The sequence below is a fragment of the Leptomonas pyrrhocoris genome (genome assembly GCF_001293395.1).
Source record: "Leptomonas pyrrhocoris isolate H10 chromosome Unknown, whole genome shotgun sequence".
Taxonomy (NCBI): Eukaryota; Euglenozoa; class Kinetoplastea; order Trypanosomatida; family Trypanosomatidae; genus Leptomonas; species Leptomonas pyrrhocoris.
The window spans coordinates 191,476-215,918 of NW_015438386.1; the positions used below are offsets into that span (position 1 = coordinate 191,476).

The 24,443-nt window shown below is 62.2% G+C and overlaps 5 protein-coding genes across 5 annotated transcripts; all 5 read right to left on the reverse strand.

Moving 5' to 3' along the window:
• Positions 1–33: 33 nt before the first annotated feature.
• ABB37_09291 (hypothetical protein) lies at positions 34–4,068 on the reverse strand (the record flags this gene model as incomplete). The annotated part of the gene is made up of 1 exon (XM_015808684.1): positions 34–4,068. The coding sequence occupies exon 1, from the start codon at positions 3,856–3,858 to the stop codon at positions 34–36; it is 3,825 nt and encodes a 1,274-aa protein (XP_015652735.1). The 5' UTR covers positions 3,859–4,068.
• Positions 4,069–4,570: 502 nt separating this feature from the next.
• ABB37_09292 (putative vacuolar protein sorting 18) lies at positions 4,571–15,680 on the reverse strand (the record flags this gene model as incomplete). The annotated part of the gene is made up of 1 exon (XM_015808685.1): positions 4,571–15,680. Exon 1 carries the CDS (start codon positions 15,467–15,469, stop codon positions 4,571–4,573), a length of 10,899 nt encoding a protein of 3,632 aa, XP_015652736.1. The 5' UTR covers positions 15,470–15,680.
• A 690-nt stretch (positions 15,681–16,370) lies between these two features.
• ABB37_09293 (hypothetical protein) lies at positions 16,371–18,357 on the reverse strand (the record flags this gene model as incomplete). The annotated part of the gene is made up of 1 exon (XM_015808686.1): positions 16,371–18,357. The coding sequence occupies exon 1, from the start codon at positions 17,064–17,066 to the stop codon at positions 16,371–16,373; it is 696 nt and encodes a 231-aa protein (XP_015652737.1). The 5' UTR covers positions 17,067–18,357.
• A 703-nt stretch (positions 18,358–19,060) lies between these two features.
• ABB37_09294 (putative centrin putativecaltractin) lies at positions 19,061–19,863 on the reverse strand (the record flags this gene model as incomplete). Its single annotated transcript, XM_015808687.1, has 1 exon — positions 19,061–19,863. Exon 1 carries the CDS (start codon positions 19,625–19,627, stop codon positions 19,061–19,063), a length of 567 nt encoding a protein of 188 aa, XP_015652738.1. The 5' UTR covers positions 19,628–19,863.
• A 589-nt stretch (positions 19,864–20,452) lies between these two features.
• Positions 20,453–23,179, reverse strand: ABB37_09295 (topoisomerase-related function protein-like protein; the record flags this gene model as incomplete). Its single annotated transcript, XM_015808688.1, has 1 exon — positions 20,453–23,179. One exon carries the CDS (start codon positions 23,177–23,179, stop codon positions 20,453–20,455), a length of 2,727 nt encoding a protein of 908 aa, XP_015652739.1.
• Between the last annotated feature and the right edge of the window lie 1,264 nt (positions 23,180–24,443).

Genomic DNA, 24,443 nt, shown 5'->3' on the forward strand with positions numbered 1-24,443 from the left:
CTCAACAGCCTCCGCGTCCGCCCTCGGGGTGATTTATAGCTGAAAGGCCTGAAGCGTTGCCTGCTGTTCCGCCGAAAGCGCTGCCTGCTGCTTTGCCTGCTGCCACGCGTCTCCGTGCGCCTGCGCGAAGGGCCCCGCGCCCTCCCGCACCAGCAGCTGCTTCTCAGCCTCGTCCACCGTGCGCGCGGCGAGCGTATTCGCCACCGCCTGCACCACCGCCGGCAGCCACATCTTCGACGTCGATGACGCACCACCGGCAGCAGTGGCCGCGACGTGCGGCGCGCTAAGCAGGTAGCACACGGTGCGGATAGCGTTCGCGTTCTCCGCCTTGTCCATCTTCATGGGCAGGTGCGCCATGAGGGAAGGGATGACCTGATCCAGCGGCAGGTGCTGCAGAGGAAGACAGCGCACCAGCGAGCAAGTGGCACTCACCGCGTTGTCGACCGCCTCGGGGATCTCCTCGTCCTCGTTGCCCACAATGGACCACAAACCTTGCAAGCACCGCGGCACCAACGCGGGGTGCTGCGCAAAGTACGCCGGGCACCCCTCCACCACAATGCGAAGCAGGTACGCGCTGTTCGCCTTCGCCGTCGACTCATCCGAGCCGGCCATCACCGCGAAGCTCAGTTGCACCGCGGTGTCCATGAAAGGCGCGAGGAGCTTCTCCGAGGAAGCGGTGCTGTTACCCTGATTCGGCTGCCCAGGGCACACCGTCGCGTAGGCCTGCAGCACCGCCGCGAGCGTGCCGACGCCAGTCACTACGCCCTCCGCCGGCCGCGTCGCGACATCCGCGTGCAGAGCCAACAACGGCACGAGAAACGGCATGTACGGCTCCAGCTGCGGACCGTAGGCCTTCGCCACGCTCTCGAGCACGTCGGCCGCCGCATCCACCACGACCTCGTCGTGGTCCTCGCTCAGGTGCACCCCATGAACCACCATCTCGGGCCGCACGGTGGTGTACCACGGAGGAAGGTCACCGGGGGACGGCAGCTGCGGAGGGGCGGCGGACAGGCCGCTCTGCTGATGCTGCATCATGGCGGACATGATGGCCGTGGCCTGCGCCTCGGCGGCCTCGTCGGAGAGGCAGAACAGCGGATCCTTGCCCTGGGCGTAATACGCCTTGTCGGTGGTGGCATCATCGCCTTGGTGGCGCTGCTGATACTCCTCAAAGGTCATGTTCTGCACATCATCATCATCGTCGCTGCTGCCGAATTCGTCGCCGTCGTGCTGGCACGGCATTGTCCCGCGCAGCAGCTGCACCACATCCCGCAGCACCGCGTCCGGGCCGTCAATGCAACACTGCGTGCCAAAGTAACCGAGTAAGATGCTCACAGCCTCGCACGCGGCAGCGACGACTTCCTTCTCCGAGTCCTCCTCCTCGATGGTGCGCAGCAGCATGCCCAGCAGCTCCTCGACGCGGTCGCGCACCGGCAGCGGCAGCACGTCCTGCCCGGGCGCCGCGGCGTTGCTGCGGGCCTGCATCTCCTCCACGGGAATGCCCGCCGAGGCCTTCGCCAGCTTCGCCAAGGCAATCAGCGCATTGGACCGGATGTTCGGATAGTAGTGCGAGTCCAGCCCTGTCAGCGCCTCCCAGCACGCCGCGATCTGCTCCTCGCCAAACTGCCGCATCAAGACATCCGCAAAAACGCCCACGCTGTAGACGGCGGAGGACTTCTCCTCGACATCAGCGGTGCGCACGCGCAGGTGGATCTCCTCTGCATCGTCGCCGCCGTCCTCGTCCTCCTCCTCATCCTCGTCCTCGTATTCGTTTTTGCGTTCTCCAGCAGCCGCAGCCGCGCAGCCGTTGTCGTCTTTCCACGCGGCAAACGCGGCCAAATTCTCTGCACCGCCGCCACCGGAAGCCGCCTCCTCCTTCGCCAGCAGGTGCTTGTTCTTGTAGACGGCCCGGTCCTCCGCGATTGTCTCGAGCGCGCAGCGCAGTGAGTCGTTGAGGTAGGTGATGAAGTCCTCGCGAAAGAGCTCGCACATGTTCGCCAGAAAGCCGAAACTCTGCTCCCGCACGGCGGCGTGGCGGGTCTGCAGGTTCGCGACCACCTCCTGCATAAAAATCGGAAAATAAGGCGTGAAGGCCTCGCGGCCCATCGCGGCCCCGACCACGCCGACCGTCTCCGTCGCCTGCGCGCGCAGCGCCATCGTCTCGGGGGAGTTCAGCGTGAAGGGCTGCCGCAGCACCTCCAGCAGCTCCGCGCCGTGACGCGCGAAGGACGCCGAGCGGGTCATGCCCATCGAAGACAGCACACCGCACAGCCGGCACTGCGTCTCGAGTGTGCTGATGGGGATGGCGGCCATCACGGCCGGTAGCAGCGTCGGCACAAAGGGGTCCAAGTTCTCCTCGAGGTTCTCGCACAGCGTGTCGAGGGCCTGCGCGACGCGGCGGCGGACGAGGTCGTTGCTGTCCTGCAGCAGCGGGGTGAGCATCGGCAGCAGCTCGTCGCGGTGCAGGAGGATCTCGGGCTGCAGGTGGGCGCAGAAGTACGACAGCGCAAAGGCGGCCGCCTCGCGTGGGACGGGGTCTGCGTCGTGCAGAAGTGCCTGCGTGACGCCGAGCACGTAGCCGACGCGGCGGCGCAGGTAGCTCGCGTGGCCCTCCGCCAGGCAGGCGAGCGCGATCATCGTTGCCTTGCGCGTGCGGGCGTCGACGCTGGCTGGAGCGTCAGTCACCTTCGAGATGTACGGCAGCAGGACCGCCGTGAAGGCTTTCGAGGCGACGGTGGTGGCGAGGGCGCTGAGCAGGCGGCCGCCCACCATGCAGGCGGAGATGACGTGCAGCATATCCACATCCTCGTCGTCGTCCTCGCTGTTGCCGAAGTCCTCGCCGTCGACGTTGCCGGTGCCGTCGTCGGCGATAGAGATGGTGTTGTCCTCCGACATCAACGCCAGGCAGACCTGCACAAGTGGGTCCAGCAGCTGCGGCGAGGCGACGAACTTCGGCTTCAGCGTCGCCAGCTGGCCCAGCGCGGACCCGCTATTCTCACGCACACGGGGATGGTTTTGCGCGTTCGCCAGCAGCCGCACGAGGGCTTGCGCCAGTTCCAGTAAGAGGGCGCCGTACTTCTTGACCGTGAGATCGCAGAAGAGCTGCTCCAGCAGCTCGAGCACACTCACGCAAAGCGGGACCTTCGCCTCGACAGCGCCGCCCTGCTCCAGCACGGTGACACACGCAGGGACCACGTGGGCGAGGAAGGCGTTTCGCACTGCGGGGTGCTCGTGCAGGGCCGGCAGCAGCACCATCGCTGCCTTCACCGCCGCCGTCTGCACGACCACCTCACTATCCCCCAGTCCGCGCACCACCGACTCGGCTGCCAACCCGCTGAGGGCGTTCTCCTCCGCAAAGACCTCGCCGAAGCTGTAGAGCAGCACCATCGCCAGCTCACGCATGTCCACCCTGCTGTCCTCCGCGGCAACGCGAATCGCCTGGTGCAGCTCCGGCCAGCCACCACCGCCATGGCTGGCGTCGGCTTTCGCCAGGCGCGTCACGACGTGGGCGATGGCGAAGCGAACCGGGCGCACCGTCTCGTTACCGAGTTGCTGCAGAAGGAGCTGACGGAGCTGCTGCTGCTGCTCGACGGACAACACCCGCCAGAGAGAAAAGACTCGCTTGCGTAGCAGAACGGCGGCCATCTGCCGCGCGCCGACAGAGGCAGACGACGGCGTACCGTCTGCGCTCCCGCACAGGATCGTGACGAGCTGACCGATGTTTTGTGGCTGCTGCAGCGCCTGGGTGAGCTCGGCCTCGTTGCGGCGACGCTCCGTGTTGTCGACTCCCTGTAAGATGCTGCAAATGACGGTGCACAGCTCATCTGCCGAGTAGAGGCGGCCGCTGTTCTGGCTCTGCATCACTACTACTTAGTTTTTTTAGTTATCTTATGTTACTATCCACTCAATGCACTGAATCGTTCGACTCCGCAAACGTGTTTCGCGGTACACAGAAATGAAGCGCTCTGGCGGATGTTCCAGCACGAGAGCCGTCCTTGCCTTCTCTGGAAGTGTGTGTGCGTGCGTGAATGAGTATTTGCGCTTCGCAGCCTTCTTATCTGAAGTCTCTGCTGTCAAGAACCAAGCAAGGCAATATACAGATAAATAGATACATATATGTTTTCGAGAAAGAGTGAATCAGAAGCGGAAGAGAGCACCGGAAGACAAGAGATGGCAAATTGCTGTGAAGAGAGAAATGAGGAGCTGTAGCACCAACAGCAGCATCAACAGCAAAGAAAAGGGCAAAAAAGCTTCGGCACCAGAGCGTATCAACGAGTGCTTCTGTTCAACGCTTTCGAATTGAATGAAATCGAAAGTGGAACGCCAGGAGCGGCGTAGTTGGGGTAGCGCGTTCTCCTCCGTGTTTAGCGCCAACCGCCCTTTTTGGAGCTTTGTCTCTTCCTTGTGCGTGTGTGTGTGCACACGTTCGTTGCTCTTCTCCGTAGAGCAGAGAAGGCCCCGCCGTGGTGTGTGTGTCAGAGAGAAGAGGAAAGTAAGAAAGGCCGTGCGAGCGAGCAGCCGAGCTTGTCGAGAAACTCACGTGTCTTTTCTTTCTCCATTTCTTCCTTGCGTGTCAACGCAGCGGAAGTCGTCGGTTTGGTTGCCGCACATCGTCGCCGACAAGTGCGACGTGCAGCGGGGCGTCCAGCATCGTGCGCAGATAACGCCGCGCACACAGCAAACACTCCATCGTGTCTGCCGGGGGTTCCTCCGTGCAGGTGTCTCCGACGTGGTCGGGTGCGCTCTCTTCACGGTCGTCGACACCGCGGTGCACGGAGACGTCTAGCACAGTCGAGAGCAGCACGGGGCGCGGCGAGGACGAAGACGTTCGCGCGTCCTCTCGCTGCGCCTCCTCTGTCTGCTCCGATTGCCGCAGCAACATGGCCTGCCGTGCGTGATGATAGCATGAAGTATGCATGAGATGCCGGCAGCGAGGGTACACCGTAAACGGACGCGCCAAGGCCGGCTGCCCACACAGCACACAGCGCTCCTCCAACTGCATCGGTAGCGGCTGGTGCGACATCACCAGCAACTCGCGTTGCAGGACGCGGGAGTCGCGACCGAGTGCGGCCGTGTTCGCGCGCAGCCCGCGCATCTTGCGCGACAACTCCCGCACAGAGCTGAGCAGCTCCTCCTTGAGCTCCGCCATGAACAGCGAGTCTGGAAGCTCCGGCAGCACGTCCGTCACGTTGAAATCATCGCCGCCACTGCGCAGGCTCAGCTGCAGGGCCGTTTGCGCGCCGTGCTTCGTGTTGCCGCCGCCCTGAATTAAGTAGTGCGCCACGAGCATCCACAACTCACGCCGCGTGCGCCGCACCTCTTGCCGCTGCGTGTACTCATTGCCCGCCTCGCCGCAGTGCGGCGCTGCTGCTGCTGCCGCCGTCGCGAGTGTAGCGGAATGCAGCGCGCCGGTATTCGCCTCGCGTCGCCGCGCCGCCTGCTCGTGTCGGCGGTCTCGGTCATACAGAAGCTGCAGCAGCCGCACCGCGAGCCGCACCCCCTCTTCGCCCACTACAAACTTCAGCGACAGCTGCACGGCCTCGCGGGGGAAGCCAAGTGCGTAGTACATCCACACACAGCCCACCCATCGGCGGTGCGTGGCGCACAGACGCAGCACGTGCAGGAGGCTGTAGGACGAGGTGGCGGTGGACGACGACGTTGACGACGAGCCCAATGCGTCTGTCTGAGCTAGGTGTTGCAGCGCCGTCTGCTCCGTAAACTTCTGCAGTGCTGCCTCGTCACCGTCACGGGCCAGCGTGTTGACGTACGCCACAAAAATGGCGACATCTGCGCCGTCACCGTCGAGGTGGTTCGCCGGTACGCCGTGGGGCACAACGAGGTCTTCCAGGTAGCACAGAACAGCGTGCTGAGGAACGGAGAGGAGGGGATCGCTGCTGCTGCTGCCGCCGCTTGCGTCGCCGTGTTTCGTGCCCGTCTCCTTCTCCGCTGCCTCGTCTGGATCGTTTGCCTGCGCTGCGGCAACGATGGTGGGGGTCAGCGCAGGAGTGAGGGCATCGCGCAGTCGCATCTGCCGCGTACGTCGCACCCGCGCGCCGGTGCGCTCGTCATCTCCGGCATCACCGCCACCCCCTCCTCTGCTGTACGCCATGAGCGGCGGGAAAGCATCCGCATCGGCGTCGCTGTCCTCATCGTCTTCCGTGAGGGATTCCGCCCCGTCACGGAGGTCAGTCGACTTGGAAGAGGACGCGGAGGTGGACGCAGAGGTGGTGGCCGTCTCACCATCCACCGCATCGCTCGAAGTAGAAGAAGAGCGCGAAGACGAATAATAAACTGAGGAGCTCGACGAAAGCGGGGAGCGAGCAGCAGCGATAGCTGCAGTGACAGCGGTGGGTGGACCTGCGTCGTGACTGCCGTGCAACAGATTTTGTGCGGCCACATTTTGGCTCCTACTTCTGCTTCTGTTGCTGCTGCTGCTGCTATCATCGTCACTGCTACGGATGTCGCGGTGGCCTTCACGGCTCGAGGCAGATGGTGCGGTGGAGGCCTTCACAGACCCCACTGACGCATCCGCTTTATCGGAGGACGGACGTGATGAGTCCTTCAGTTTCTCTCGTCGTTCTTCCGCGTTGATGCCGTTGTCGGTGCCTCTTCCACTCGCATCCGGCAGAGCGCCATCCACGAAAAGCCCCGCCTTGCGTCCGCGCCTGCGCAGCGATGCTGTTGTAGCGACCGCGGAAGACGAACCGCGGCGGCCGGTGTGCGACGTGGAGGAGGTGGACGGCGAATGCACATCTGACAGGACGATGTTCGTATCCACGTCTCCGCCGTCTTCTTCCTTGCTGGTCGAGGCATCGAACACAATCTCGTCGTACTCCTTGATGTCGCCACTCTCGTCCAGCAGCGGCACCAGCGACAGGGGTTGACTTGGCCGTCGTGGTTGCGGCGGCGGCGCAGGTACGGGCGCTGCGTGGTCCCTCGGCAATGTGCCGTCCGCTTCGTAGGCGCGGGTGTCGTCGTGAGAGATGCTGAATGAGAGAGACAACGACGTTGATGAAGAGGTGGCAGCGGTTGTGGCGGAGCTGAAAGATGCTGGGAGAGACGGCTCGACGCCGTGCTTTGCTGCAAGAGAACTGGCATGGGAAGTGGACGTAGGCGGCGCCGCTGCCACTGGGCTGATGCTCTTCGTCTCTTCTCGTCCCCCGCCCTTTCCTTGTTTCTGGTGCTCGTCTTTCTCGTTTGTATCCTCCTCCGCAGGATCAGCGGCGCTCCCTTCCCTCTCCTGTGATGCCCCTCCCCCTTCATGCGTGCCAGCAGGCTCCCGACTCGGTGCTGTCCGCTCTGTTTTCGTCCTTCTTCTATTGCCTGCCTTCACGTGCGCCGTGTGTGAAACCAGCTGTCGTCCTCGCTGCTGCTGTTGCTGCTGCGCACGTCGCGCCAGCGCCAGCGCCCGCAACACCACACTGGGGTGTCCCGTTGCCTCGAAGACGCTTTCGTTATTCGCCAACGAGTACGTCAGCAGCGCAGGCAGCAGGCGCCGCGGCGGCAGCGGCACGTCCTGTCGCTCGTGCAGGAGCACCAGTAGGCCTTCCTGCACGAAGCGACTCGGGTAGCAGCAGAGGAAGAGGGTGGAAAAGCGCTCAAACAGAGATGCCAAGGTGCGAGGGAGGGCCGCTGCATCACGGGGAGCAGGCAGCGGCAGCGAGGACGACGAAGCGACGCCCGCACGCCCACTTATTTCAGAAGCGGGCCCACTATTCCCGTAGAACACAGTCGTAAGCGGCATCGTTCCGGCGGCCGTGAGGTCGCCCCCTCCGCTTGTATTACCACTCCCGGAGCGGTGACGAAGAGCGTTGGCACTGATGAGGGACTGCAGCAGGTGGCGTGTCTGCGCAGATTGCGAGATGGGGTCCTCCAGCAACGCCTCCAGCCGCAGCAGGCCAGCAAAATAATTTTGCTCACGTAGCACCAAACTCATGACGGTCTTCTCCGGCGACCCCTCCAGCTCCGACACAAGGACGGCCTCGTGGGAAGAGGCGAGGCGCGCCACCGAGGTGGACAGCACCGCCCCGTCCACAAAACGGCTGTAGCGCAGCAATGTGTCCTCGAGCAAGGCGACTGGATGGTCAAGGTGGTAGCGGCGACGAATCCACGCCACACGTGTAAAGTCAGGCGATGGCGGCATTCCAGCTTCCTGGTCCTTCACGCTCGCTCTATTCAAATACAAAAGTTTGTCTTCTCTTCGTTTCTTGTCGTTGCTGCCGCCGCTGCTTTCATTCCTGATACCTGCGGGTGCGCCAGTGTTGCTCTCTCGGTCACCTGCGGAGTCACCGCCTGCCTCGTAGCGCAGCCGCTGCGCACGTGCCGTACTGCACTGCTCCAGATGCACCGACAGCAGCCACGTCGTCAGCACGGACACCTCCATGCCGTGCCCACCGACGCCGAGCGCGGAGGCCTCCATCGCACGCAGGCGCAGATGCAGAAACACCACCAGGGGCTCCAGGGAATCGCTGGCGCGAAACGCGCGGACGAGCTCGATGAGGATCGTCGTGACGGGTGTCGGGCCGTCGACGGCCTTGCCAAACTGCACCGCCGCCTCAAGGAAGCGCTGCTGCGAGAGCAGGAAGCCGCCGTAGGCATGGCGAACAAGGCCCAGTAGAAGCACGTCTTCCCGCGTCACCACACGACACCGCGCCGCCGGTGATGCCGGTGATGACGACGGCGCTGACGTCGCGGAGGAAGTCCCGTGGGTTGCGCAGGCGGCGGCCGCCAAGGCCAGCTCGTACAGATGGTCCACGCAGTAGTAATCTGCACCGACTGGCAGTTGCAGGAGCCAACTCGCGACAGCACGGTTGGACACTCGGGCCAGCGACGTCAGTCCTGCCGAGCCAGGCAACACGCCGAAGCCGGGGACGTTCACGGCGCGGGTACGGTCGGCGGCGTGCGTGGCGCGTGAAGAAGACGGCTTATGACAACGAAGAGACGAGGCGCAGCCGGCCTCGACGTGGGTGCCCCTCCGGCCGCCTCCCCCGTCGCCGCTCGTCGTCGCGCTGCGCTGTAGAAGAAAGTGCAGAAGGGGATTCTCACGGAGAAAGGAGACGATATCACCGTCTTCGGCGTCGCTGCTCACCCCTAACGCAGCCATCGTAGCCGCAGCAGCGGTAATACTGGGGCCGGCACCTGTTGTGTGCTGCCTGACCTTCGATGCACCTGCAGAAGTACCCGCACTGGCGTAGGAGGGCGGCGGCCCGTCGTGCATGGGTTGGGATGTGTGCCGAGAAGCCGCGCCGTAGCGCACTTCTGCGTTGGTAGCCGGTCCGTGCGAAGCGGAAACAGAGGTGAGGGGGTCGGTGGTCTGACGCTGCAGAGGGGGCACCAACGGTGAGCTCTGGTGAGGTGCGCCCAGAGCGTGCCGTGGCAGCGCCTGAACGTCGCTGCGGGTCCCGGCGAAGCTCCCCCGCGGTGAGGCACGAATGTCGGCGTTGTTCAGCGGCTCAGATGGCGTCTGTGGAGTGAAAAGGGGGCCCGCTGCTACCCCTCCTGGCCTACGCGCCTGCGTCGCACTCCCTACACCTATCAGAGGCGTCGCGGCAGAGGCTGCTGCAGGACTGCGTCGGCGCTGCGGGGCGTCGTCGGCGTCGTCGCGGCCGAGGGACACCGTCGGCAGTAGTGCTTGTCGATTTGAGTGGCGCAGGAAGTGCTGCGCGGCGCTCACCGGCGCCTGGGGTCGGGTCACCGCCGTGATGCTCAGCGCCTGTGGCAGCGCACCGGTGTTGTCGTCCGCCACCACCGCCGTCGTAGACGTCGCTCTGGTGGCGGTCGTGGTGGTGGTGGTGGTGGTCGGCGCGGACGGCACGAGATTCGTCATGCGTGTTGCGCAGCCAACGCTTAGCGCAAGGGGATCGATGCTTTGCGACGCGCTGCGTGTGGTGGGGGTAGGAGTCGTGTCGGCGGTCGAGGAGGGAAGGCGCGGGGGAAGGTGGCTTGAGTTGGAGCGCGAGGAGCGCCATGACACGCTCGCGCCGTCCCCGTGCGAGGCGGTGCGATATGTGCGGCGGCTGCTGTTATCGTCGTGGTGCTGACCTCGCCGTCCGCTATGAAGGTCATCCGCATCCTTTTCGTTAGCATCGTAGTCATCCATGTGGTGTCTCAGTCCATGCCTCGTGGAGCGCACCGCGTCTATCACCGCCGTTTCCTCGATATCCTTCTTTAACAAGCCCCTCAGCCGCACTTCGTAGGACATGGAGGAGGGCACGACCACCGCTGTTTCGGTTGCTGATGATGATTCTTTGAAAGCCTCCGCTGTCGCAGCCGATATGGACTGCCCGAGAGCTGCCCCAACACCACCGTCCTCTACCGTCGTTTTATTGCCGCCTGCGTCTCCTGTTGAGTGCGCGATGGTCTGCTGCGTGACCGCCGCCGCCGCCCCTCCCGCCTTTGCCAGCAGCTGTACCACAAACTGCTTCCGTCCTGCGGCGGAGGAGTGCAGTGAGAGGGTCTGCAGACGCACCATGCGAGCACGACTCGCAAGGTAAAACACGTCCGGCGCGGCAGGGTCTGCCATGACGGTGAAGAGCGGCGGCGGTGGTGGTGCGGCAGCATCCGCAGCGATAGGGGACGCAGGTGGCGGACTTCCCGCCGGCGTCGTCGCAGCGCGTGCCGTCACGGCGTGGTACACCAGTTCCCGGCGCCACTGCAGGGCCGCCTCCATCAGCGGTAAAACCGCCGCGTGCGCCACCACGTAGACGCCTTGGGTCGTGGTGAGCGTGATGTGAGTGTAGCTCGCCGACATGCTCACCAGCAGCTCCCCGCGGGGATCGAGTGTCACGCCGTCCGCATCCAACGCGAGAGCCGTCGGCGCGGCAGGGCCTGCGTCAAGTCGAGCCGGCAGGTCAACGGCTGCCTCCGCCGCTGCTATGGTCGCTGCCGCCCTAGTGCGCAGGACTTTCTCTACCGGTGCGCCAAAGAGCACAGGAGAGCGGCGGACGTAGGCGCGGCCAACAGCACACAGCCGACGCACCGTTGCTGCGCTGACATCACCTCGCGCCAGCGCAGCACTCAGCAGTGGGATGTGGAGAGAGGGGCCGAGCAGCGCAGAGGGTCGAGGGGAGTCGGTGCTTCTCCTGTGCGCAGCGTGGTAGTTTGGAAAAGCGTACTTCCTGTTGCCGTCGCCGGGATTCTCTTGTACTGCCGCCGTCGGTGAAGTCAAGTGGGCCGACTGCCACGTTGATTGCTGGCCGGTGTGTCGGTGGCGGTGGTGGCGGTGACGGCGGCTGGCGACATCGTCTGCTGCCCCCGTCGCACTGTCCGAACGGCTCCTTCGCAGGTTGTCCAGTTGAAGTCGCGAAGTCCAGGGGAACTGCAGCGAAGGATGTCGCAGCGCCGCTGCCTCCGCCGCCTCCTTGCTGCCCCATCCCGCAACGCCGCCCTGTGCGTTGCCGCTTGTGGGGACCGCCGCCGAAGAGACGCCATCAATTTCGCCGCTCGATGCGGGGGCTGGCGTGAGGGCGGTGGTGCGCACGGTGCACTGCGCGTACGTCAGCCCTCGAGGCCTTTCCTTACTATCCTGCTCTGGCCCACGCTCCCTACCGCCACGCATCACGGACGTCGCGTCCAGCAATCCACGCAGCGACTGAAGGCAGCTGTTGAGGTTGATGACGGACAAAAGACCAATCGGCAGCAACGCGGGTTGCGTGGCGCACGAAGCGCGCGGTGATTTCCTCTGCTGTGAAGTTGCTGCAGCGACGCTTGGGTGACCGGCAGCTATTTGCCGTGTGGCCCCGGAGGACGGTGAGGTGGGACGCAGAGAAGCATACGCACCTTGCCCACTCGCGCCATCCTTGCTGTCCGCTGCTGTCGTCCTTGCGCCGTCAGCAAACGAGTTAAGGTCCTGGGTGTCGTGCAAAGCGTCCTGGATGATCGCCGTCAGACCAGCCTCCAAGCCAGACGCGGGTGCAGTCCTCTTTGAATACACCGCAGGAAGGACTGCATCTAGTTGAGCGCTGCCGCTTCCTCCGCGGCTTCGCGCCATCGTAGGGGGAGCAGTAGACTTCGTCATCGTCGTCATCGCGGCAGCAGCGGAAGCACTCGCAAAGGTCTGTCTATCGCGGTGGACCAGTTCGCCCACCTTGGCCCCCACCTCCAGCCCGCCTGCGCCGCAGAGGACAAGGCCCTGCACCACCACATCGCCGTACTGCCAGTAGAACACAGGAGCCAGCGCCGCCGGGGTGACCAAACCACCACCGCACCCCTTCGCGGGCCGTGCTGCGTGGTTGATTGAAGAGGGGTGGGACGGGGGTAAGACGAGGTGAAGGGTCCCGCGCGTGTTCGACTCTACAAGGAAAGGCGAAGCCGCAGAAGCTGCCCAGCCCGGAGAAGCGGCGAGTGCGTCCTTCGACGTGGAAGATCTCGCGTCTTCTTCGCCTGGTCTGCCGAGCCCGTTCGATGCGTTCGCTCCGGCTGAACCGGCCCGAATGGACGCCAAGCCTGCAGAGCTGTCCTCCGCCTTTGCGATCATCGCTGCCGCCTCTGCTGCCGCCGCCACGTCCGGCGAGGCGGTGTGCACCTTCGAGGCACCGCAGCTGTAGCCCGTAGCGGTGTACTCGCTGAAGGCGGACGGCTCAAGGGTGATATAGTTGTGCAGGCGTTCGGCTGACGGCGCAGCCATGATCAACGTCTGCGCTGTCGGTGACGGTCGGTCCAACTCCGTGATGGCGCTCAGGTTTCCCGTCGTCGGCGGCTGTGTGGACGGAAACGACGACGGCGGCGCGACGTTCCATGACGTTGCGCGCTTCCCCTCGTTGCCCTGGCCGTATGGACCGCCGACATCACGCAGAGGATCGTCGGAGTAGAGCAGAAACGCGTCTTCGATTCGGCCGCTCAGGCGGTGCGCCGCGGCCTTAAAGGAGCCGCCCAGCAGCGGGAGAGACGAGGCGGTGGGGCTGCTCCCTGCACCGCCGACGACACCACCGACCCCCACCGTGCGTGAGGCCTCACGAGTCTCCATGAACTGTGAAAAGTCAAGCGTTGTGCCCGGCGAGGCGAAGACGTAGAGGCGATTCCGGACAGACAGCAGCACCACCCAGCGTCGACGCTCGGAGAAGGCGGAACCGCGATACCCCGCAGCGGTGCTGTGGTCATCGCGTGTATCAGCGGCGGGTGTGGAGGTGGTGGGCAGCGGCTCGCGCATCTCCTGCTGCCGCTCCTCATCGGCGGAGAGGAGGTGCGGGGTGTGAGTGTAGGTCGAAAAGGTATAAGTTGTGTCGTCGTCGCCATCGTCGCCTCGGTCGGCAGGGTCTGGTCGCGATGGCACCGCACATCCCCAACGAACGTGTCGCGGAGACGACGGCGGCACACCGCCTGCACCTCTGCCCTGGTGGCTGCTGCTCTCCGTCACATCGCGGTGGACCTCATCGTGCGGGTCCCCCGTGCCGTTGGGGTCGAACGACACAGCAGGGGCACAGATGGCGGCGATGGCGTCAATGGGCGCCTGTGCAACGGGGGCAGGAAAGGTAAACACCACTCGGCCCTCCACGGCTCCGGTGGGGGTCAGCCGGCAGGCGACGAGGCTGCCCCCCTCACGAGCTCCCAGCAGCGCCTCCACCGCAGTGTCGGAGGGACAAGACGTGGCTGTGGGTGCAGGCGTCGCTGGGGTGGTGGTGGTGAAGGCCAGATGCTTGGACGCTCCGTGCGAGGCGGGCGGCCGACCGTCGGTCTTGAGGATTCCGCGTGGACTGGATGCTGCCGGCACGAAGGAGGCCGTCGCCCTCGCCGCCGTCGTCGTCGTCACAGCAGCAGCAGTCGCGTCTGCAGAGGTCGGGGCGACGTGTCGACTCCACCCCACGCACGACGGCACAACACTGCGAGTCGCCGAACCTGCCGCGTTGACCGCCGTGGCTGCTGCGCCTGCCGAAGACGAGGAGGACCACGGAAGCCCGCAGGTGAGGCTGAAGCCGCGCGGATGGTAATGCGTGTCGCCATCGCGCACGCTGCCAGCGTCGTCCACCCCACCACCACCGCCGTCGTCGTCGTTGTCGCTGGCGGAGCGGCGTCGGCGGCTAAGACGCAACCACCGCCGCGCCGCCGCCTTCCACTCTCGGTGACGCTCCTGCCGCCGCCGTCGCCGCTTTTCGCCGTCCCCGTCGCCGTCGTCATCGTCATCCTCGCCCCTCTCCTCACTTCCTGATGCTCCTTTGGAGCGTGCGTCGGCCGCTGTGGTGGTCGTGGTGGCGTTAGTGCCATCAGGCCCCGCCCTTGTGACGGCAGAGGGCCGCCGAGGGACGTAGTAATACACGCACTTGCCCGACGCAAAAGCCAGCACGCAGTAGTGCCCCGACGGGTCCAGCCACAGCTGCTGCACCGTGTCGCCGGCGTCGATGGTGCAGGCGATAACGCGCACAGAGGCAGCATTCGCGGGGGAGGCGGAGGCATCGGATAGCGCATAGGCCGCATTGCCAAGGCCCATCTGTGTCCCCGCAAAAGACTGCCGCAGTGACGCTGCGTCCTCGTCTGCGTGCCCGGCGCGGACGCCGCTGCCGGCAACCGTGTACGACGTCCCACCCAACACGCTGGACGAGATTGGCAAGTTGTTCAGCTGATCAAACACGTACAGCACCTGCGGTACGGTGGTCGTGACCACCGCAAACACCTCCGCCGCCGCCACCACGTGCGCCACTGGGTCGGCCTGTAGGTCCAACGGGCATAGCACCGGCTCCTCCTGCACCCCGAGCTGTGCGGGGAGCGAGAGGAAGGTGGCTCGAAGCTCACGCGCGTGCCGTGCAGCCGCAACAGCAGCATCTTCGCCGCACTTGCCGTTGCTGGACACACTCGACCACCCACCAAGAGAAAAATCGTCGTCCGCATCCACATCATCGAAGTAGGCCTCCGCGCTGTCGGAGTCGCTGCCACAGAGTTCGTTAAACTCGTTTACTGCATCCCCCGCTGCAAGTATGTGCATCGGAGAGTGAGTGCCGTGACGGTGACGCTGTCGGCCGCGATGCGGTGGCTGCCCATCGCTCTGCGAGGTAGCGCCGGACAGACTGGCGGGAAAAGACGATGCTCCACGCGGCGCGGAATCGCGAAGAAGATTTGTGCTATCGGTTGCACGCGTCCGATGCTCCTGCGGCGGCGGCGGCAGATGCGAGCTCGCACTACTCGTCGCCGTCGCTGCCGCCGTCAGCTGCACGGGTGACCCTTTGTGGAGGGACCTGACCAGCGCGGCCACGCTTGCGCAGGCGTCGCGGTCGCTGGTGAGGGTGTCACCGCTGAGACGGTCTAGCAGCAGCTCGCGGGCGCGGTGCTGGACGTGGCGGTGCAACGCACTCGGCGAAAGATTGTCCAAATCGGTGCCGCGGCCTCCACCGAGGCGGTCTCTTTGAGGTTGATAAGGCGAGGACGAAGCGGCGCTGCTGTGCTGGTCGTTCTCGAAGTCACCCTCGTCGCTCCCGCCGAGGGGACAGGAGGGAAACAGAAGCGCCGGATCGTACCACTGCAGACCTTCTCCGCATGTATACATGTTGTTGCTGCTGGGGGCTGTGTTTGTACGAGGAGGTATGAAGCAGTTCGAAGAGCAAACGTGCTACCCGTACCGCCATCCACGTTCTCATGCAGACGCGGAGGAGGAAGAATCAACACACACACAAACACACACACGCAGAGAGAGAAATCAAAAGGTCCTCACAGATCGCCGTCAAGGCAAGAAATAAGATGAAAAGAAAAAGGTCTTCTATATATATATATATATAGATAGATAGATAGATAGATAGATAGATATAGATATAGATATTGATGTTGGTATTGACGACAGCTTGGGAGGGTGCAATTGCACAACAGAGAGCACAGCATTGTGTGGGTATCTTCTTGAGAGTACTCTATCCTGCGCTTCTCCAGGTTCACTTCGAGGAAGAGACAGTTCGATATCCACGCGATGCAGGTATTTGCTTTTCATCGAATCGACAACAATTAATTTTGGGTTGTTTGTGTTTAGGAGGGAGGAAGAGAAAGAAGGGGAGGTTCGAGAACGTGTGCGTGAGCGAGGAAAGATGAGGCAAGGAGAGAGTGAGTTGGCGAACGCAAGACGGCAGATCGAGAACGATTGCACGACGACCGCAGTTTACACCTTTTTCCCTTCTTTGCGGAGCGGAGGTGTCGATTGCACTCATTCACGCATGCGTCAAGAAGATCCGGTGAGTAAAACACGCTTCGGACCTTTTGATAAAAAAGCTTTTACGCAAAAGAAAGAAGTATTTGCCGATACAAACAAACGGCAGCACGTACTACTCCACCCGATGACATCGCCTGTTGATGTGTCCTAACGCGTTACAACGCCTTCTCCGTTCAAATAAATATATAGTCTAGCGTGAATCTAAGGAAATCAGTAGAAGCAAAAATCTAGCAGGAAGAGAAAGTGGTCCTACTCACAGAACGCCGCCGGCGCTCGCTCGTCGACGGGCCAGTATCCGTTCGTGTGCCCGACGCATCGTCTCGCTCTCCTGCTGAAAAGCCGCCCTGGATGCTGCGTAGTCATCCGCATTTTCAGAAGAGGTGCTTGCGACTGCGCTAAGAACGGGAGATGGCGACGCAGCCGATGGGGCAGAAACTGCGGTGAGCGTGCTACCGCGAAGTGTGCACGAAGGAACCTCAGTTGACACAGAGCAGCGACTTTGCGATGCATCGTCCGGCTCCTCCGCACCCACGACTGCTGCTGAGCTATCAACGAAGGCAGGCGGGTGCGCCTCCCCGGACGCCACGGATGACGCGTCGTGCGCAGACACAACGGAGATTTGCGGAGACGACGCACGCGATACGGACCTTCTCGACGCCGGTTTGAGATCTTCCGACGGCTTTCCGAGCAGCGCACGGACAAGCTTCTCACGGAGCTGCCGCACAGCTCTCCAGTTCACAGGTCCGGCTTGAAAGAGCGGCTTGTTGCGGTCGTCCTTCACACGTCGAAGCAGCCGCAACGTCTGTGTGCTGCCGGTGCTGCGGCGGCCGCTCTCCAGAACTCTGTCCAGCAACTGAATGCGCGACAGGAGACGCTGCTGCTGCTGTTGCTCGATCAGAGAGGCCGACGCGCTTTCATGCTCGTTGCCGCTTCTTCGTTTCGCATTCATGGAGGCGACGCTGGTGAACGCAGAGGCAGCCGGCGTTGCTGTCGTTGCACTGGTGGTATCAGAATGGAGGGATGACGCGACTCTCGTGGTGGTGGTGGTCGTCGTCGTCATGCTCGCCGTCGCATTGGCGAAGGAGGGTGTCCTTCTAACGTGCCCGAGGCTCTTCTCCAATGGACAGGGTGGGTTCGAAGCGCATAGCGCTGCGGCATCGCACGAGCCCGCGAGCGGGCACGCCGCGAAGATCGAAGTGACGGAGCGCCGTGACGGAGCAGCTCGAGGGAATGCGTTGTGGGGACGTTGCATCTTAGTATCTGCTGCACAGACTTGGGAGTCAGCCGATGCACAGGTGGCGGTGTTGGTGGTGGTGGTGATCGAGTGGCACGGTTCCAGTGCTGAGGCGACGATGGGCAGCACTGGTCTCAAGGATGACGATGAAGATGAGCTCGAAGACACGGACACGGCGGACACGGACGAGGCGGTGTCAGCTGTTGGTGTATGTGCATCTTTACTCACCACCGGTGCTCCAGGGAGACGCGTCCCAGCCTTCCCCACGTTGCTCCCCCACGCCCTGGCAATGAGATCGTCAAACGGAGTTGTGGAGACGACCATGCTCGTGAAGAGCGACACGGCGGCATCAGCATCAGTGGCGTGGGTGGCAGCAGGTGTGGACGAGTCTGTGGAAACCGCACGCTCCACCACCGCGTCACGAGAGGAGGAGAGGGCACGTTTCCCAGCGTGTTCCGCGTTGACTTGCTCATTCACGTTTCGCTCACCAAGGAGGTATCGACCGGGAGAGGCAGCAGAAGCAGACGGCGGCGGCGCATCGATACGCACCTCTCCTTCGCCTCGCTGTTCAGACTGCAATGAAGGAACACTGGGTGGTGAAGCACGGCAAGGTTGTTCGGCCTGCCACGATGAGTTCCGCAGAGCGGCCTGGATGCGTCGTATGTGGTCACGGTAGCTGTCTCCGCTTTCGGCGCCACAGTCCGACATATCCACAAAGCACCTCCCGTAACAGAGAACGAGAAATTTTAAAATAAATGGAAAAGAATGGAGAAGAAAACCCCAAGGTCACCAACTCGTCGTTCCCTTTCTTTCATTAAAGGGCCGCGCAAAGAACCAGATTGGCACGCAGCAAGTCGGCAACAACAATGCGCAACGGCGGTGCCGGTGCTTGCAATACAGAACGGAAGAACGAAGAACGGGAGTGCGCGCAGGCCTCTTTTTACGCCTCTGTCCAACGTACGTGTGTGTGTGTGTGTTCGGGTAGGTGGATGCACCATGAGGTGCCTAGGAAAGGAGTAGATGTAAAAGGAAGAGGGACCGCAATGGTAGAGTACGTGCGGGTGTGTGTGTGTGTGTGAGCGAGTAAGTTTCTTCGCAGTGTTTCCAACAGCACCTGCCAAGCTGGACTCTACAGCTCCCCATCGACACCGTTTACGCAATTCATGAAAGACATTACCCGTAGCACCTGTGAGAGAAGAAAAGAGGGGGGAGAGCAGGGCGTGCGGTGCAACGCTCCGCTGTGTAGGGGGGCTGCGGACGCCAGTGCCCGGCGCTGTTCTTTCCAGTCCCATCTCAAAGTGCATGCAGCAACACTCGAAGGGGGATAAGAGAGCTGTACTGCCGTCGTCGCTTTCCCAGTTTTATCAGCCAACATTGTTGCCGCTGATGTCTCTGCAATTTGTTCTCCTCTTGCTTCTTTTCTTATGTTTTGTTTTCCTTTTCTTATTGGTATTATCGAGGTGCGTTGCCTATTTTTTTGGGGGGGAGGGGGGGGGGCAACACGCATCATTGCCGGGCGTGCACGCAAGCAACTCAATGTACATCAGAATACGGAGATTCAAGGCAAATAATAATAGTAATAGATTACAAACAAACAAGGGAGAAGTCACGCCGGGGCGACATAAAGAAACGTCTTCCTTCAACAATAACAGTATTAATAATAACTGGGAAAACGAACGACACCGCATACTTACTCTTCACGCGGCGTTTTAGTAGAGGGAGCTCTTCTTCATGAGACGCAGGAACTCCTCCTCGTTCACCTCGCCGTCGCCGTCGCGGTCGGCCTCGTCGATCATCTCCTGCAGCTCCGCGTCCGTCATGTTCTCCCCGAGCTCCATCGCAACCCGCTTCAGATTTTGGAACGAAATCTTTCCCGTGCCCTCCGTGTCGAACAGCACGAACGCCTTCAGCATCTCCTCGCGCGAGTCGCGCTGCGACATCTTCTGCGCCATCATATGCACGAACTGTGCGTACGTCACGACGCCGCTGCTTCCGCCGCCGCCCGCAGCAGCAGCAGCCGTATTCGCCGTGGAAGCGTTGTTCGCCGAGGACGATGCACCGCCCCCGCTTCCAGTCGCGTTGTTCACCAGCTGCCGCAGCTCTTCCTTGCGCGGCTCGAAGCCGAGAGCGCGCATGGCGATCCGCAGCTCCCGCACGTCGATCGTGCCGCTGCCGTCGGTGTCGAAGAGGTCGAAGGCTTCTCGGATTTCCTCGAGCTGATCCTTGGTCAGCTCGGGCGTCGCAACGGCCGGGGCGGGTGCGGGGGCGGGAGGCATGGAAGAAGAGGAGGCGCCGAGCCGTCCCCCTGCTGTGTTGCCGCCGTTCATGTAGCTGTATTATTATTATTATTGCTTTTCTCTTCCTCTTCTTTTCAGGAAATCGCTTACCGTTTTGCGGGCGGTGGTGTGGAGCACAGCCGAGTGGGTGCGGTGTGTGGCGGTGCTTGGAGGGAGGGGGGTAGTACCGACGGCTTGTGAGGAAACGCAGAAAGGATTCTAACGGAGTGGTTTGCTGGAGAAGAGCAGCAGCAGTGCGAACCCGCAACGAACGCCGCGGAAAGAGGAGGGTGTTGAGAAGAGGGTGTTTTTTGTGGTTGTTGTCGAGGATGTGCGTTCATTGAGAGACCAAATAATAATAGAAGATAAAAAATGAACGCTATGTGCCGGGACAACCAGCGGCGGATCATCGGTGCACGATCACATGTCAGTGACGAAGATATCGCGCCGTCACGTGATGTCTCACGCGCACCGGCAATACTTTGTTGTTGCTGGTTTCTTTGGCTTTCTTCTTAACGATGAGAAGAAGACCGTTTAAGACAACGCTTATTAACCGAAATTGATGCCTCGTCTTCTCTTCAAAAGATACGCGGCATCCTCAAGCGGAATAAACACAAGGAAAACGCCGAGACGAAGAGTCCGACACACAGCACCTTCGTTTTCTCTTTCTCTCTCTCTCCCCACCCTTCAAGCAACGCTGCCGGATGTGCGAGGCCGCTGCTTTCCACCGTTTCCCGTCTCCTCTTTCTCCTCCTCCTCCCCCTTCACGTTCGTCCCATCGAACTCGCCGTCCACCGAGTCCCTCCACACCATCTCCTCCGCGTCTTACTCGCGGCGCATCCGCCGGCTTCGCTCCGTCGTCCGCGTCACATCCTCACGCACCGAGCTGGCGTTGCTCTCTGCGTCCGAGTCGTACGACCTCGACGGTCTCGAGGAACTGGATTCGGACGACGATGAAGAGGAAGCGGAGGAAGACACCACGTACGTCTCCTTCGCGCTGCTCTCTGTCCGCCGCCTGCCCCTCCTGATCTCGTTTGCGCTCCTGTCGTCGTCGCCATCCTGACGCAGGCGCTTCCACGAGTTGCCAGAGTCGCGCTCTGTCGGAATCGTTGAAGCCGCTGGCGGGGCAGCGGCCGTCGCCCCGTGCAGGTGGGCCAGTGCCAGCCGCTCCTCCAGCGACGTCACGCTGCGCGGCGGCTGCGTCTCCCACAGAAACGGTGCATCACCATCGCCGCCGCGCCGCAGCTGTCGCCGCTCCCGCCAACTGCGCGCGTTGCTCGGTAGCATCGCGGCGTCCTCTTCCCCATGAAAGCGGCGCACCTCCTCCATGTACACGGGCATCTCCGTGCTGAGCTTCGCGTACGTTGTGGCGATGGCCTGTCGATGGAAGATCATGTCCGCATCTACGTGGAAGATTCGAGACAGCAGAGTGGGACGACGGCTGAGGTCATCGATGGAGGGCGACGACACCTGCGCATCAACGGAAGCAGCAGGAGGAGAACCGCTCATCGTACCCGGCTCATTACCACTCGTGCTGCTACTAAAGTCAGCCGTCAGCGCCAGGTAGGCGTAGGTGAACATGGAGGAGATGGAGTGAAAGAGGCGTAGCGAGCTCGCGGCGTTGTTCGCGGCGTCGGCCGGGTCGGCGATGCTGCCCTGCGCGGGACCCAGCGGTGTGCGCGGGGAGGAGGGGGAGACGGGGGACTGCGGGCGGTTGGTCCAGTCCAAGTCGGTGCGTGCGTGGAAGTCGCCGCAGTCACTGCTGCCGCGGCCGTCGCCGCTCGCGCTGAGCTGCAAGTCACCCAACGAGACCGCCACGCGAGAGTAGCTCCAGAACTGCCCACACATGCGCAGGAAGTCCACTAGGAGCTTCCCCAGCCCTGTCATGGGTCGCTGCTCCGGGTGCGTGGTGTAGATGGGGTGCTGGCGAAGAAAGGAAACGACGAGCAGGGTGGTGGCGTAGCTGCCAAGTCCGCCGTGGTACGGCTCGTGCATCCCGCGCTGCAGTAGGAAGTACTTCACCGTCATGACGAGCGGCACGGCTTCCGGGTACGTGTTGAGGTAGCGCACGACGCACTCCGAGTTGCGCTTGCCGTCGACCGCGCCGACGCTGATGTCGACGTCGATGAGGGAGCCTTTGTGGACAAACTTGATGAGCGGGACTTTGGTTTTGAGGATCACCTGCGGGTAGGCGTTCTCGCACAGGCCCTCGTTGCTGATCTCCTTCGCCAGCGTCGTCAGCGCCTCCTCTGGCGGCACGGGGACGTCCAGCAGCGTCACGTCCAGGTCGGACAGCGGGAGCAGGAGGTGGGTGTACAGGCTGCCGTACACGAGCACGCGGCTGCCGGGCCAGAGACGGCCCACCAACTTGCCGATTTTCATCTCGATGTACCGCCGCATGGTCACTTCGGCCTGCGTCGGCCGCAAAAAGTCCACCAGATCCGTCACCTCCTGATGCAGCGCGATGAGAGGGTTGGTGGCGCAGTAGCCGCCGTGCTGCTCCATGCGGGCAGTGCTCCACAGCGGGACGATGACGACGCGGCCCTCCGCAGGGAGCGAAGCCCCGCCGAAGCTGCTGCGCTGACGTCGCTGCTGCTGCTGCTGTTGTTGAAGGGTATTCCGCCCACCGGAAGAGGATGGTGCGGAGGGCGTCGTGACAGGAAGGTGAACGGTGGCTTGCAGGGCCCCGGACGCAATCGCCTTCGCACCGGTGGGCGTGGTGGATTGAAAGTCCAGATAATCCCCCGTCAGCCCTTCCCCCTCCTCCTCCGCTTCAGCTGACTTCGCCACTTCTCCCACCACCGCTGCCACCGACGCTGTCGCCTCCTCTGCGGCCTCCTGTCTGGTCTCCTCCACCGCCACTGCAGACGCGACGGTCGGCTCCAGTGATGTGGCATTCGTGTGGCGATACTGCGCTGCCTTGCGATCCTCCGGCACGTACTCCTCGTTGTCGTCGCCGTCGTTGCTACTATTTCCCTCGTTGACGTCCGCAACCACGGCGGCCGAAACGCTTGGCTCGTCTTCTGCCGAATCGTACGTGTCAGGCCGACGCTGTCGACGGGACGGCGGTGCCGCTTGTATGGCGGTAGCGATATCCGCATCGTCGTCGTCGCCCACCAGTGCTGTTGTCGTACCGCCCTTATTGCTGTTGAGCGTGGTCTTCTGCTTGCCCAGTCGCACCGCCGAGCGGTCGGCCGCGGCTGCCGCGCGTTGAGCACCCAGCTGCGCCTGATGACGTCGCAGCTTGTCCGTCACCTGTGCTGCCAGGGGCGGCTTCTCCTCTGCCGCCGCTGGATCCTCCTTCAAAAGCAGCCAGTCTGCGTCGAAGTCGTCGCGGTGTTCCTGAAAGCGGGCGAAGATGTTCAACGTGGGGATGGTCAGCGCCGGCTGCGCCACGGCTGCTGCTGCTACAACGTTCAGCGGGCTGCTCATGGCGGCCACCGCGTTGGTGGGCGTGGAAGCAGCAGGAGAGATCACCACTGCGTTCACCGCATCCACCTCTGGCACCACTGCACTGCTTGCACTCACTACGCGAGCTCCACGGCGCTTCATTGCCGAAAGAAAAAGGTCTCTCTTTCAATGAATTGAAACGAGAGAACACCAAACTCAGAAAAAAAAACCTCTGCAAATTCAAGCGGTGAGAGACAAACGCGGTCTTCTTAATTGGAGCCACGTACCTCGACAAGTACAGGCACCAACACGACGTTACGTGCGTCAACGGACACCGCTGGTTGCTGTCAAACGCAAAGAGTCACCGGCACAGCCGAGACGCTAACGCTGCCGAGCAAAGAAAAAGAAATGAATAAAAACAAATTCTCCACAACGCGCGGCTCTTCGCAAAGGAAAGAAGCTAAGCGGCAAAGAAATGGGAAAAGCAGCCGTGTGAACGAATTGAATGGGAAGTACAGAGGGGGGAGAGGAGAGGAGAGGAGAGGAGAGAGAGAAGTGAGCCACCAAACAAACAACATTAGAAAAAAGATGCCACATCCGCAGCATTGCACGCCGGTAATCGAGTGAGCGAAACAGACACGTACGCACGCAGACGCACTGCTTTTGTTTTTTTTTTCTCTTCTCTTCTGCGGAAAGCACAACAGCGAACGCACCGCTGTCTCCACGTCAAAAACCCCCAACTCAAAGGCAAGCAGTCTCTTTTTCGCTGTTCCTACCGCTGTGCGTACGACCAGCGCTCAGCTCTGATGCTTCCACAAGCAGTTCTGTCGAACGCATAACTCTCCCTTTAAATAAACAAGCCTCGACCTGCTCGCCCTCAACGGGTACGCGAACATCATCGTATGCAGTTTTAAGGCAGGGGGGAGGGGGCCAACTTTCACGGGTGTTCTTGCTTGTGTACTTGTTCGATTGTTTTAAAGCTGAACATATTACTTTCTTCTTCCACCTTGTGCGGGTGGCCATGTAAAGCACATTGCACACGCAAACACACATGTCTACACACACCTCCACACACACACACACACACATCGTAGGGCTTCAACTCCACACAGGGAACTTTGGCACCGAATGATCTCTCGCCTGCTATTCGTTGTGGCGGTGGTGATTTTTGAGGGTAAGACGACAACAACACACGCCAAAATAAATCTCAACGGCTGTCCTCCCCGTTGAGAGGGACAGGGGAGAAGGGAGAGGGAAGAGGGAGAGGGTGAAGCACGAAGACAAGCCCCAAACGTTGAACGCACGTGACGGCGCTCGCTGCCTCCTGTGCGATCGCGCCAACAGCCAGCGCCATTCCTCCGAACTGGACTGCTGGGGCCGTGACCTGCCTTCTTCGGGGTAGTTTTTTTTTTCCTACCGCTGTGAC